This window comes from Dendrobates tinctorius, unplaced genomic scaffold (genome assembly GCF_039654945.1).
Source record: "Dendrobates tinctorius isolate UK_male_01 unplaced genomic scaffold, ASM3965494v1 ptg000211l, whole genome shotgun sequence".
Taxonomy (NCBI): domain Eukaryota; kingdom Metazoa; phylum Chordata; class Amphibia; order Anura; family Dendrobatidae; genus Dendrobates; species Dendrobates tinctorius.
The window spans coordinates 15,479,720-15,494,399 of record NW_027361878.1 but is presented as its reverse complement, the minus strand read 5'-3'; the positions used below and the strand labels follow the sequence as shown (position 1 = coordinate 15,494,399).

Here is a 14,680-nt window from a genome sequence, read left to right as displayed (position 1 = left end):
ACAAACCCTTCCGAAAGAGGGCTGCCAAGGCACCATCATTCCAGGTAGTAAGGACCGCCCACTTTCGGAATTTTTGACAGTACAACTCTGCCGAATCCCGACCCTGGCTTAATGCCAACAGGGTCTTTTCAGCCTGATCAATAGCATTAGGTTCATCATACAACAACCCCAAGGCTTGAAAAAATGCGTTCACATTATTCAGAATAGGATCATCAGGTTTCAAAGAAAACGCCTAATCCTGGGGATCGCCGCGCAGCAAAGAGATGACAATTTTAACCTGCTGCGCGGAGTTCCCCGACGAGTTAGGCTTCAAGGCAAAAAATAATTTACAATTATTCTTGAAATTCAAGAATTTAGACCGATCCCCCAAAAATACATCAGGAGTAGGAATCTTTTTTTCAGCAGCATGTGAATGAGCAAGATAGGCGGAAATTCCCAGCACTTCAGCAGCGAGCTGCTCCACACGATCAGACAATTGCTTCATCTCCATTGAGAGAAAAATTCCCCCTACGGCCTCAGAGATATAGAGGAAAAAATATGCACACAAAAAAAAAATTCTGACACTTTTTTTTTTTTTTTTTTTTACAATTCTCTCCTGCTATTGAGTACCCTAGGATCTGCGGTATGGCTGGTGATTCTGTTATGATGAGTCACCGAAGGAGGAAAAAACAAAATACCAGCTAAGTCCAGAAAAAACAGAGAGGTAGGCAGCTATCGGATTGCAGACCCCTGAACCTATCCACAACAACTATCAGTAGCCGTGGGGGGTTCCTACGGTGCCCTAGACCCCTCGATCACAGCCAGAGAACTATATAGCCTAAAGACAGAAAGGGGAAAAACTAAACTGCCCCAGAGCAGACCCCAAAGCAATAGGCAGCCCCCAACATATAATGACGGTGAAGCAAGATGAAAACACTAACACAGATAGAAAGATAGGTTGAGCAAATGATGGGGCCCAAGCTAACTACATAGGACAGGATAGGAAAGCTGCTGTCTGCCATCCGCAAAAACCCTATCAAAATGAGCCAACCGACTGATAGGAAACACAGGCCCTAAAGTCGCTAGGCTTCAAAAGACTATATCAGCACTCAGGTATATTCTGAAGACAGAGCAAAATATCAAGAGATCAGAGACAAAAATGGAGTTCAGCTCACCCCTGGCCGGGGATGGCAGAACTCCCAAAAAACAAGGCAAAACAAAAACAAAACTGAAGAGTACAAAGAAGAGCAGAAAAACTTAGCTTTGAGATACAGGAATCAGACTGGTCTCCAAGAATCCAGCAGGAAAATCACCAGCCAGGAAGAAGGGCGTCGGCAGCCTTATATCCAGTCCTCAATTCCAGCCACCCAGTCATCATCTAGCTGCCCAGGTGTTTGGTAATCAGCCTCACTACCTTCCTTCACCAGAGGAGGGAGTTCATCAGACCTCAATGGTGAAGGGAAAAATGAACTCACAACACCTATCTGTCAGCTTGCCTTGCTGTGTGTATTGTAAGGGTTTCAATGGATTGTGATGAATAAGAAAATGCTCACACAAGAATTGAATTTACTAAATTGATTTACTATATAAAGTGATAAGATCAAATAATAAACAATATAAAACTATAAATACATATGCATTAATCAGAAACAGGCATTATTCATACATTACATTATTCAGATAGTCTCATCTCAGTGTCCTCTCTGGTCTGTCACATCTCTTTCTCTGTGTCTCTCTCCATACACATCCCTCCTTTTATATGTAAAAACTTCTCTAAAGCCTTTGATGTCCCAAAGTAAGTGTGAGACTTAAACAGTATCTATCCTTGGATGCCAGTGAGACGACCCCCTGAGGCCAAATAGATGAGAATTCACCAGATAACATCCATGGGGAAAGTTAACACACCAAATCTAATTATGGCAACGAAGGTCCTTTGTTGGTAGATAAGTGTAAGCCAGTTATTTTGGACTGTTGCTTTGGACTGAGTTAACTCTGCCAAGACTTTGGAACTTTCAAGTATGATTGTGAACTTCACTTTCCCTCAGTGCAGGCTGTGTCTTGTGTGGAGACTGAAGATGTCCAACTGAGCGATGAGACTGAGCCCAGATGCTGCTAAAGTGTCACCAGGGTGAATAAGGCCCTGAACAGCGGCAGCAACAGAAGATAAAGGTACTCTTATGCTCAGCCATGGACACCTACACTTCCCTCACCCATTGCTTTCGAGAAACGAGGGGTTACTGTCATGAAGGGCAGGGACAGATTGCTCTTTAGAGTCTGTTCTTTTGCTAACCAGGGAAAGTAGTGAAGTCACCCCAAAGTGATGAGGGCATAATAATCCCCGTGCTTCCCTGCAACAGAGACCCATTTAAAAATTGCGGTCAAGAAGATCCGAAGAAAGAAGTTTTCTACAGACATTTGATATTTCAGTACCTGTTGGTCCAATGTTGCTTTTGTTCCGTTTTAAGCCCAGGATGTTATTTTTTACCAAGCGGTTTTCTATTGGTAGCAAATAAATAAATATATCTATAAATGAGAAATGCAAATAATGATAAATTTACATAGTTTAGTGACAGATTAATTAATTAAAAAGTGATTGAAACCAAGGGGTGGAATGTATACTATGATTTATTTTTAATGGTTTCAACACTCCAATTAATACCAACTATAGATATAGTTTCAATCAGTTATACTATATATATATATATATATATATATATATATATTCAGCTCTTTGAACCTTCCTAGAAGTTCATTGAAACTTGTTTCAACCAGATGGTCAAATTGTCCAAGCAGAGCAAATAACAGGCTTACACTTATCTACCAACAAAGGACCTTCATTGCCATAATTAGATTGGGTGTGTTAACTTTCCCCATGGCTTTAGAGAAGTTTTTACATATAAAAGGAGGGATGTGTACAGAGAGAGAGACACAGAGAAAGAGATGTGACAGACCAGAGAGGACACTGAGATGAGACTATCTGAATAATGTAATGTATGAATAATGCCTGTTTCTGATTAATGCATATGTATTTATAGTTTTATATTGTTTATTATTTGATCTTATCACTTTATATAGTAAATCAATTTAGTAAATTCAATTCTTGTGTGAGCATTTTCTTATTCATCACAATCCATTGGAACCCTTACAATACAGCATTTTTCATACTTGAACTGTGGAGATCATGGACGCTGAGTGATCCAGAACTGTACTTGTAAATAGTTTGCACCTCTTTAGGTGCTCTCTCTTGGTTTTACATAGGAACCTTTTCCTTGGAACAAGGACTACCTCATTATAAGGACATTTCCAGACGTAATGACCGGCCCCATGTCTATTCTTTGCACTTAGGAATAATGCTTAGTATTTTTGAACAAGAAAATAGGAAATGATAATGTGCAGAGACAGTATTAATGGCAGATCTTATAGGGTCCAATTGAGCAAGAAATATAGAGAATGTTTTAATAAAGATGTGAGAATTGAATAAAAGTATGCAGGTGACAAACCAGGTGTTGACGGTTGTCACTCCTTCAGGAAGTAGAAAATGAGACAGATAATAAAGAAAAGAAATGTGTTGATAGAAAATGTGTTACTCAAGCTGATAGTGAGTTTGCTTACATAGCACTTTAAATTAGGTAGTATAACTTTAAATATAGATAGACAGTTACATTGTTTGTAACGTTCAAGAAACCATGCCTCGCACATTGGGAAGTTTAGTATAAGATATGTTCATTATGCAATATAAAATTTTGTATGTTCCTGTATTGTCAACTGTGTTTCCCTTGCAGCCTGCGGACGTGCTGTGTTTAACGGGGGGTATGTGGCGCCCCTGATGCTCAGTCACCACAGAGGTACTGCACCTCCTCCTGAGGTGTGGTATCCCACCATCCAGGTAAGGTGGAGACTCCTGACCACACTCCAACACCTGCACCCCACACCACAAAGTAGTGTAGCAAAGGACCCATTGGTGGCTCCCTGCTTGGAACACAAAACGTGCTGGGAGGTGGGTGGAGTTAGTTTTACATTACAAGGAGTGGGAAGAGTTTAGGATGAGAGGTCAGTTGGTTAGAGAGTTGGAGAGGAGAAGATCCCCGGAGAGAGGGATGGAAGGATGGAGGTGCTGCAGCGGATCCCAGTGATCTGGGTCTGCTGGCACGGGAGAGGAAGAGAAAGAGCAACATAGACTGAAAGCCTGATTCTCCATAGAAGGAAAGATTAGCACGGAACGTGAGGAGTAAGAGAGAACAGAGGACGTGGGTTAGAAGAGAACCCTTCCTAGAAGTTCTTAGCGCAAGGCTGGGGCCCGGTACCCGAGGTTGTATGGATACTAATGGTCCTGCAGCAGACACCGGAGGAATAGAAGTAGAGACCACTTTATTCCCACACAAGACTTGGGGGCACAACAGCAACTGGATAGTGAGCCGGGACTTAGTAGTAAGGAGTCCCCGAAGCAGGCTACAGCTGTCTGCTGTACAAGTAGAGTTCATAGGAACAGCGGACAGGAGGAACTTCAGTGTAACTCAGTACTAGGAGTACTTCACTCAAAGGCGCTATAAGAGGAGACGTTCAGCAAGGCACATATTGGCAGAGTGTTGGAAAGGAGTATTCCATCTGGCCGGGAGGTTGACTGAGTCCCTGACCCGGAGGACACGGCACGGAGGCAGGCACCTGTTTGTACAACAGACTGTGAGTATAGCTTTGGAACTACATGCTCTGGTGTCCTCCACTCATTCCTGCGAGAACCGGCCCAGCACTGCTGCATCCTCTGCGCCTGACACTATACAATCTGCGTGTCACCTCCCCTACACTGCCCTGGGACTACAGCCCTGCCTGTGGAGGGCTATAACATCATTGCTGCACCACACCACCTGTCCCAGAGGAACTGTCTGCAGCGTCGGCTTACATTCACATTGCCGAACACCACAGGTGGCGTCGCGAATCACTTAAAAACTTTCACTACCACAAGCACACTGAAATAACCACCTTTTACAATGGGCGCCCAGGGCCACGGGCCAGGTCACAGCTGCCGTGACCACTCCCATTGAAGCTCATAGGGCCCGGTACCGAGTACCCCACAGCCCTGGGAGGGCGACCCACCACCCACTACAGGGCAATGGGAAGAGAGAGGGTAAGTGCCAGAATTAGCGCATCTAAGAGATGCACCTTTTCTGGGGTGGCTGGGGGCAGATTTTTTAAGCCATGGGGGGCCCAAAAACAATGGTCCCTATTAATTTCTGCCCTCAGTCACTGGCTTGCCCTCTCTGGCGGAGAAAATTGCGCAAGAGCAGGCTCGGACTGGCCCATAGGGTAACGGCAATTCCCTGGTGGGCTCCTGCTATCTACCTCTATATGAAATATAAATAAATATATTATATATATATATCTCTATCTGCGTGTGTCTCACTGAAATATTATATATATATATATATATATATATATATATATATATATATATATATATAGACTGTATATATGTTTTCACAAATATTTGAGGCCATGGATCCATTATATGCCCATTTTGCAAGCCGGCGAGAAAATCTCGCGATACAGATGCCATACGGATATTACACGGATGCTTAGATGCGAGAAAATCGCATCCTCACATTGCACACGGATGACATACGGATCACTGTTCAGGGAACATTTCTGGGATTCTCATCCTTAGAAAACGCACCGTATTTTTATACGTTAAGTATGACTCCAGCCTAAGGATGAAGTTCCACAGAAACATGTATGCAAGTACCTGGATAAGAATGAAGTGATTAAACAGAGTCAGCATGGGTTTGTAACTAATCAGTCATGTCAGACTAACTTAATTTCCTTTTATGACAGAATCACTGATTGGGTGGATCAGGGAAATGCTGTAGATATAGTATATCTTGACTTCAGCAAAGCATTTGACAAAGTATCTCACACAATCCTTATTGAAAAAATGACTAAGTATAGAATGGACAAGGCAACTGTTAGGTGGATTCATAACTGGCTTAGTGATCGGACGTCGTAAATGGCTGCACATCCAGTTGGAAGAATGTCTCAAGTGGGGTATCACAGGGCTCTGTCCTGGGCCTTGTATTGTTCAACATCTTTATCAACGATTTAGATGAAGGAATTGAGGGTAAACTGATTAAATTTGCCGAGGACACAAAGCTAGGAGGGATAGCTAATACTAGAGAAGAGAGAGAGAGGATTCAAAAAGATATAAATAAACTGGAGCAGTGGGCAGCAACTAACAGAATGGTTTGTAACAGGGAAAAATGCAAAGTACTACATCTGGGCAATAAAAATGAAAAAAGCATATACAGAATGGGAGGAATAAGGCTAATCAACAGCACATGTGAATAAGACTTGGGTATACTAATAGATCACAGACTGAATGAGTCAACAGTGTGATGCAGCAGCAAAAAAGACAAATGCAATTCTAGGATGTATTAACAGAAGCATACAGTCTAGATCACGTGAAGTCATTATTGCCCTCTACTCCTCTTTGGTCAGACCTCATCTGGAATACTGTGTCCAGTTTTGGGCGCCACATTTTAAAAAAACGACATCAACAAACTGGAGCAAGTTCAGAAAAGCGCGACCAGAAAGGTTGCAGGATTTGGGAATGTTTAGCTTGCAAAATAGAAGACTGAGAGGAGACTTAATAGCTGTCTACAAATATCTCAAGGGCTGTCACATTGTAGAAGGATCATCTTTATTCTCATTTGCACAAGGAAAGACTAGAAGCAATGGGATGAAACTGAATGGGAGGAGACACAGATTAGATATTAGAAAAAACTTTTTGACAGAGTGATCAATGAGTGGAACAGGCTGCCACGAGAGGTGGTGAGTTCTCCTTAAATAGAAGTCTTCAAACAGAGGCTGGACAGACATCTGTCTGGGATTATTTAGCGAATCCTGCTTTGAGCAGGGGGTTGGACCAGATGGCCCAGGAGGTCCCTTCCAACTCTACAAGTCTATGATTCTATGAAGAATATCTTGCTGTAGTGTTTAACAAATTTGGAAGAATGCCAAAAGCCCTGCGTGCAGATGATGGAACCGAATATACAAGTGGTAAGGTGTAAACCATTTTGAAAAAGGATGGAACCGTGTTCCAGACTACCATTCCATACAACCCAGAACAAAATGGCACTGCAGAGAGAAAGAACTGTACTCTCTGTGGAAGTAGTATGTTGTTTGATGCAAATCTACCTACAACATATTGGGGAGAAGCCATCATGGCAGCTTGCTATCTTCAAAACAGAGTGCCATGTAAAGCCACGAATAAAACTCCACATGAGCTATGGAACTGCAAGAAGCCTAACCTGAAGCACCTCAGGATATTTGGAAGCAAAACGTTTGTGAATGTTCCAAAAGAAAAACCTTCCAAGTGTGAATCACACGCAAAGCAAGGAGTCCTGGTGGGCTATAGCGAAACTCAAAAGGGATACTGAATCCTGCACCCAGAGACCAATACAGTGCCAATCAGCAGAGATGTAGTGATTGATGAAAACTGTGTATCACTCAAATTCCATGAAGTTACACCAGTTATTCAACCTAAGAAGCAAGCGCAAGAATCTTAATCACCAAACCCAGATGCAGAAAAGGAAAACACTGAAGTGTGGATAAGCTCTGAAGCCACCAAGGAAGACACAGAAGTACCAAGTCAACATCCAGTCAGGAGTTCAGAAAGGCCAAACAAAAGGTATCCCAGCTACACACCCTTCTTATATGGTCAAAACACTTCCTGAACTAGAGCCACAGTCATGGCAAGAGATGCAAAAACTGCCTGTTCACGAGAAGCAGAAGAGGATAAATGGCGCTATGAGGAGATGGAGTCCCTTCACCAACTCAAGACATGGGAGCTTAGGTGAAATTCTCAACCAGCACTTTGAGACTAAGGACCTTGGAAATGTGACATATTATTTGGGAATCCAAATCAAGAGAGAGGAAGATGGGAGTTTTATTCTCAACCAAAGTTCTAAAATTTCCGCAATACTAAACCAGTTTGGAATGTGACAAGCCAAAGGTGCGTCAACACCAATGGATCCATCCTACTTAAAGTTGGAAGAAGAAGAATATCTGCTACCCAGCAATGAGTTACAGACAAGCAGTGGGGGCGCTTCTGTACATAGCAACCACAACTCATCCGGATTTCACAGCCACAGTTGGAATTCTCTGCCGACGTGTAAGCAAGCCACGCCAAAGACACTGGAATGCAATTAAGAGAATTCTTCAATATCCGAATAAAAAAACTCGAAAGGCTAGATATCTGCATCAGGAAATTTCACTCTCAAATGTTATGTGGATGCAGATTGGGCTGGAGATTCAAGTGATTGGAAATCAAAAAGTGGTTACTTGTTCAAGTTAGCAGAAAATTCAATTTCTTGGTCCAGCAGAAAACAAGTGTCAGTGGCATTATCTTCTACAGAAGCAGAATATATATCTGCTGCTTATGCAAGTCAAGAAGTAATTTGGTTGAAACAACTTTTGGAAGATTTCAGCAAGCCATTAGCTCAACCAACAGTTATCTATGAGGACAACCAAGGATACATTAAACTTGCCAGCAGTGAGAAGAATAGTGCAAGGACTAAGCACATTGATGTAAAACCTCACCACTTACGTGACTTAGTGGAATGTGGTGTACTCAAGTTTGTTTATTGCGAGTCTGACAAGATGATAGCTGATGGTATGATAAAGCCTTTATCAAGAGACAAGTTTGTGGACTTCAGAACTGCAATGGGACTAACAGGATAAGTAGTTGTTGAGTGGGGGTGTTGGAATATGTTTGGTGCAACAACTCCATTCCTGTCTATGAGTGTTTAGTTGCCAGATTTGTATGCGGTTTATAAAGTTAAAAAAAACTCCCAGATGCTCACACAGGAAGAGCATGTGACTGTATTTCCTGTTTTCCTGTGTCTCTATATGTGTGAAGCAGCCTGCTGTAGATGATGCACAGATAGAGACACAAAAAGGATTTATTTCTGATCTATTAAGCATATTGTTCCTGTTTGTTCCTAAATAAAGAAGCTCTGTTGTTGGAGAGTATCCTGAATAATCCACTGCCAATACACAAGGACAGTCAAAAGAAGGGGGAATGACTGATCCGTAAAAATATTATATATCTCATACTTTTTTTTGTCTTTGTGTCTGGCTGTAAGACAAATTTCTGCAGATGGAGCCTTGCTCTACATTTCTGCCTGCAATAGGAGTTCTGATGTGGCGCCCCTGAGGCTCAGTCGCCACAGAGGTACTGCACCTCCTCCTGAGGTGTGGTGCCCCACCGTCCAGGTAAGTTGGAGGCTCCTGACTACGTCCCAACACTCGCACCCCACACAACAGAGTAGTTCAGCAAAGCCACATTGCAGCTCCTTGCTTAGAGAGTAGCAGAGCACCTTTGGTGGTTCCCTGCTTGGAACACGAAACGTGCTGGGAGGCCGGTGGAGTTGAGAATACATAAAAGAGCGGGGAGGTTTAGAATTACAGGTCAGTCTGCGGGAGGAAGTCACTCAGAGAGGAGTGAGGAAAGGAGATCCCTGGAAGAGGGATGGAGGAAGGAGTGCTGCAGCTGCCTCAGTGATCTGAGCCAGCTGGCACGAGAAAGGAAAGAAGGAGAAAGACATTGAACTGAAGCCTGAGCTTCCATAGGAAAGAAAGACAAGCACGGAATGTAGGAGTAAAATGGAACACAGAGGACGTGGGTTAGAGGAAGAACCCTGCCTAGAAGTTCTAAGCGCAAGGCCGGGGCCCGATCCCCGAGGTTGTATGGACACTAATGGTTCTGCAGCAGACACCGGTGGAGTAGTGGGCTGTAAATGCACTACTCCCATCTAAGATGTGGGGGCACAACAGCAACTTGGATAGTGAGCCAGGATTCAGGAGTAAGGAGTCCCTGAGCAGGCTACAGCTGTCTGCCGTACAAGTAGAGTTCTTGGGAACATCTGTCAGGAGGCACTCCAGTGTAACCCAGTACTGGGAGTACTTCACATTTAAAGGTGCTATAGAGGAGACGTTCAGAAAGGCACATGTTGGCGGAGTGTTGGAAGGGAGCATTCCATCTTGCCTGGAGGTTGAATGAGTCCCTGACCCGGAGGACACAGCACGGAGGCAGGCACCTGTGTGTACTACAGACTGAGTAAAGCTTTGGAACTACAAGCCCTGGTGTCCTCCATTCATTCCTGCGCCAACATACCGGGTACCACTACATCTGGGTACCAGCATCTACACTGCCCTGGGACTACAGCTCCACCTGTGGGGAGCTACACCATCTTGGCTGCAACCCACCATCAGTCCCAGAAGATCTGCATGCAGCGTCGGCCTAACACCTCACTTGCCGAACACCACAGGTGGCGTCACAAACTATTAATCTAACTACATTCCACCACCATTCGAACTCCCCCTATTAATTGGGCGCCCAGGGCCACGGACCGGGTCACCGCTGCTGTGACACATCCCGCCGACACCGGCCCGGTACCGAGTACCCCACGGCCCTGGGAGGGCGACCCACTGACCCTTATCTAAGGTCCAACTCTGTCTCCATTAAAAAAGATTAGAAGGAAAATAACCCATGTCTTATATGCAAGAATTCTACAAGATGCTTAGGGTAAGGAAGTGGGAAGGAAAATAAACTTTAATAGGAAAACTGGAGATTAAAGGAGAATAAAAAGGTAAAAATAAAATTTGGTAAAATAAAAAATATCATACAAAAAAATAATTCTCACCAAACACAGTCATTTTGTTACAAAACCACCTCAATTCAAGTAATTTAAACATCCCCAAACATGAACGGGGATATAGAGGCATTGACACAGTATTAAAATAATTTTATTCAAACATGTTGAAATAATGACACCTAAACAAGGAATCCTCATAGGTAAAAAACCGGAGGTATAGAAAAACCAGGAAAGCTATAATGTCATGATATATAGTTACACACATAGCAAAAAAGTATATATGAACATATATTATGTAATTAACATTATAATAAAAAGTGCACCGTGCAGTTGTGCCACATAATAATCAGTACAAAAAATATTAAAAAAAAATTTTTTGAAAAAGTTTTTTGCAATCAAAATAAGCAATAGTGCACCGTGCAACTGCGCTATATGAGGGGAAGTTAATGAAATGCAGTGTATAGTACACCATTCCTTGTAATTTCCTTACCAAAATGTATCATACTGCATATAACAAAAATGGCATGATAAAAATTAAGGTGCTCCGTGCACTGCTCCAAAAAGCTACCAGCCAAAAATGTTTGATCCAGCAATCATTATATATCACAAACTGATCCAAATGTATTACTCACAGTGAAAAATTCCTGGTTAACCAGACCAACCGGGCGTACCCTAGGGGGTACAACTGCACGGTGCACTTTTTATTTCTTTTATATCTCTGACATTATAGATTTCCTGGTTTTCATATACCTCCGGTTTTTTACCTATGAGGATTCCTTGTTTAGGTGTCATTATTTCAACATGTTTGAATAAAATTATTTTAATACTGTGTCAGTGCCTCTATATCCCGTTCATGTTTGGGGATGTTGTTTAAATTAAAAAAAAATAATAATTCTACAAGATGCAGAGAATCCTACAGATTGACAAACACTTTAGGAAAATTTATCTGATACATCACCACTTCTCTCACAGTGCCTATTTTGGAGGAGAGTGATTGAAGGGAACTTTTCCCATATGGCCACACCCTTAATTAGGCAAAACTCCTTCATACCTCTACCACTTTCCCTTTTTGAAGCTTCCCAAAAACTGCTTTCTGGGAGGTTTTGGGGGGCTTCAGCGGTGCCAAGATATGCCAACTCCGCCTGGAGTACAGAAAGTCTGCCTCTTTTACGGGAGCCTACCGGACATTCTGGGAGAGTTTCCAAGTTTACTTAAGCTCCTGTTGATAATTAGCATTAATTTTGTGCTTCTTTAATAGTTTAAACGTGAAAAATTCCCAGGTCCGTGTTTTTGTTCATAAGGTGCTGAAAAAGATTAATTAGCTGAACTCTCCTGCTGGTATTCGGAATTGTTCAACTTTGCACATATAACCAAGCGGGTAAATCCGTTCTATAGTGAAATATACTTAGTTCGATGATCAGAAAATCGCCCAGTTGTAATGGTGCAGCTCCAACCTCTTAAATAATCTAAGGTGGAGTTGGTTTACATACTTCAATACGGTATAATTGTTTAGTTTGTCACATTAATTTCCTTAGATATAAGTCATTTGTCCAGGGATTTTGTAACAACCCTGCTGGCATCGCTGCATGGCCTCCCATCCCCCACTTACCAACTTACTCCTCCTGGTCATGCTGTGATTTTTCTCTGTCGCCAGCTCCTTGCCTTGTCTCCTGTTTGCCATCTTCATGTTTCCTGACTGTGTGTATAGGGGGGCGGTGCCTGAACTCTGCTTCTTATGGAGTCAGGGTGCACCTGGCTAATGTGTCCCTGACCAATTACGTAGAGTCCTCTACTATTTAGGACTGCCCCACCCACTAGAACATTGCCTGAGCAATGTCTAAACTCAGCTAGAGTTTTGCAGCTGAGTTAGCCAGGCCCTGTTCTGTGTTTCTCCTTCTCTGGAGGCTACACTCCCAGCTTTGTCTTGTGCCTGTCTGTCTGCCCTCCAGGAGGCAGAATATCCTGGTTCTTGAGTCTTTGTCCCTGTACTTTGTCTGAACTCTGTCCTACCCCTGCCTCCTTGTCTTTGGCTTCTTTCCCTGCTGTGTCTTTCCCCGTGTCCTCGCTGTCTGTGCTCCGCACTCCTGCGCACTCCTGCAGATCCGCCTACTCCGCACTCCTGCAGATCCGCCTACTCCGCACTCCTGCACATCCGCCTACTCCGCACTCCTGCACATCCGCCTACTCCGCATTCCTGCACATCCGCCTACTCCGCACTCCTGCACATCCGCCTACTCCGCACTCCTGCAGATCAGTTCCTAAGCTGCTTTGTCATACTCCACGCTCTCTTGTTAATACCCGTACCTCTTCCTCCTGTGTGAACAGGTCCAAACCTGTTCCATCATACTCCACTCCTTCCTATACCGGTACCTGCACCTGCTGTGTGAACAGGCCCCTACCTGTTCCTTCTCATACCATGCCAGCCTGCCCTGTGTCTCGTCCGTGCCAGCCTTCCCTGTGCCTCGTCCGTGCCAGCCCGTCCTGTGTCTCAGCCGTGCCAGCCCGCCTTGTGTCTCAGCCGTGCCAGCCTGCCCTGTGTCTCAGCCGTGCCAGCCTGCCCTGTGTCTCAGCCGTACCTGCCTGCCTGGGTACCATCCGTGCCTGCCGTGCCCACCTGCCTGCCTGTCACTCACACCTGACCAAGTGTCCTGTCCCCAAGTGGGATCAGCAGTCACAGCCAGACATCACCCTGGAGTGGCACCTGGCAGCTGCCTGCCGCACAACCCTGACCTCACCATTGGAGGCTCCAGAGAAGACCAAGGCAGCTGTCTTAGTCACACGCCTTCCAGGGTAGTCTGGTCTGTGGCTCAGTGGGGCCACAACCCCCCGGCTCGCGCCAATCAGCCAAGGCGCGAGCGTGACAGATTTATTCAGCTTTTATTGATCATCATTGAAGATAAATGTTTTTTTTTCGCTATCCAGTGCTTTAGTAAAGCAGCAAATTCTAGACTGTTGTCCAATTTCCCTCCATTGTATGTTTTTTATCTGTTCCTGTAAACCCCACCCCTTGCTTATGAGCAGATTGGTCATCAAGTTTCCTTAAAGAGCATTACATGGCCTTTAAGTCTCTTTACACAGGCTTGGTGCTCTTCACAAGAAGTGGCAATATATAGATGTGCACTCTGACTATTTTTGTTGGCACTGTGGCAGATACCTGCTGAAATTTCATAATCTTTCACGCATAAATGTTTTTCGGCAATTTTTTTTTATAAAGTGATTGCCTTGTAGATAAGTGCTGAATTGTCTATAGGAAAAAATGTAATTGTTGTTGTTAAGCACATGGGTAAATTAAGGGCAAATATGACATTCTGAGCATCAATTGCTTTTAAGGTTTGACATGAACCTTTCCTTCTTTTGATTTATAATATCAAGGTTTTGAAATCTTCCTTTTTCTATATATTGAGTCTCTATACCTTCTTGGACATTGACTCACCTCTTTCTGGGTACAAGTCTTTGGCCAATACTTTAACAAACCTCGAATTACCTTTAGAGAAACATAGGAACATCATTAATTGTTTTGGTTAGCTCAGTTCATCATCTTCAAGGAAAAAGTTCAATTGGAAGAACACAGTCAAAAGTGAACCACACATTAGAGATTTCAGATGACCATTTTTCTGAATGACTAGTCATTAATGTTTGGTCTACCAAGGTGGTCTACCAAGTGAAATCGTTGATAGATTTCTGCCGTCATATGTGCCATTGACCAAGCTTCCATTACTGGGTTGTGGTCTGATATTTTAGGAATTATGAGCAGCTTTTCAATCTCATCACCCTCTTCAATAGGACAAATCCAATATGAGAGATCACATTTTCCCCAGATATCCCTTGGCTATGCCATAAATATCTATGGGACAAAAACAGTGGTACTTACATGCTCTGTTAATGAGGAGTCTTTTTCCAGAAATTGAACTGCACAATAAGCAAGCTGGGGATAGAATATATAAGCAGTGATGATAATAATAATAATAATCTTTATTTATATTACGCCAACATATTCCGCAGCGCTTTACAGTTTAAGTAACAACGTTAATGCGAACATATAAATCCCCTTAAAA

At 43.3% G+C, this 14,680-nt stretch overlaps 1 protein-coding gene across 3 annotated transcripts in view; it reads right to left on the bottom strand.

Moving 5' to 3' along the window:
* PPP2R5B (protein phosphatase 2 regulatory subunit B'beta) overlaps positions 1–14,680 on the bottom strand; it is a 166,279-nt gene that overhangs the window by 35,176 nt on the left and 116,423 nt on the right. For all 3 annotated transcript variants that reach the window (XM_073554479.1, XM_073554480.1, XM_073554481.1), the window contains 2 exons: positions 14,497–14,550; positions 14,059–14,109 (listed from right to left, as the gene is read on the bottom strand). In XM_073554479.1, the coding sequence (XP_073410580.1) occupies positions 14,059–14,109; positions 14,497–14,550 (105 nt within the window). The remainder of the gene's footprint in view (positions 1–14,058; positions 14,110–14,496; positions 14,551–14,680) is intronic.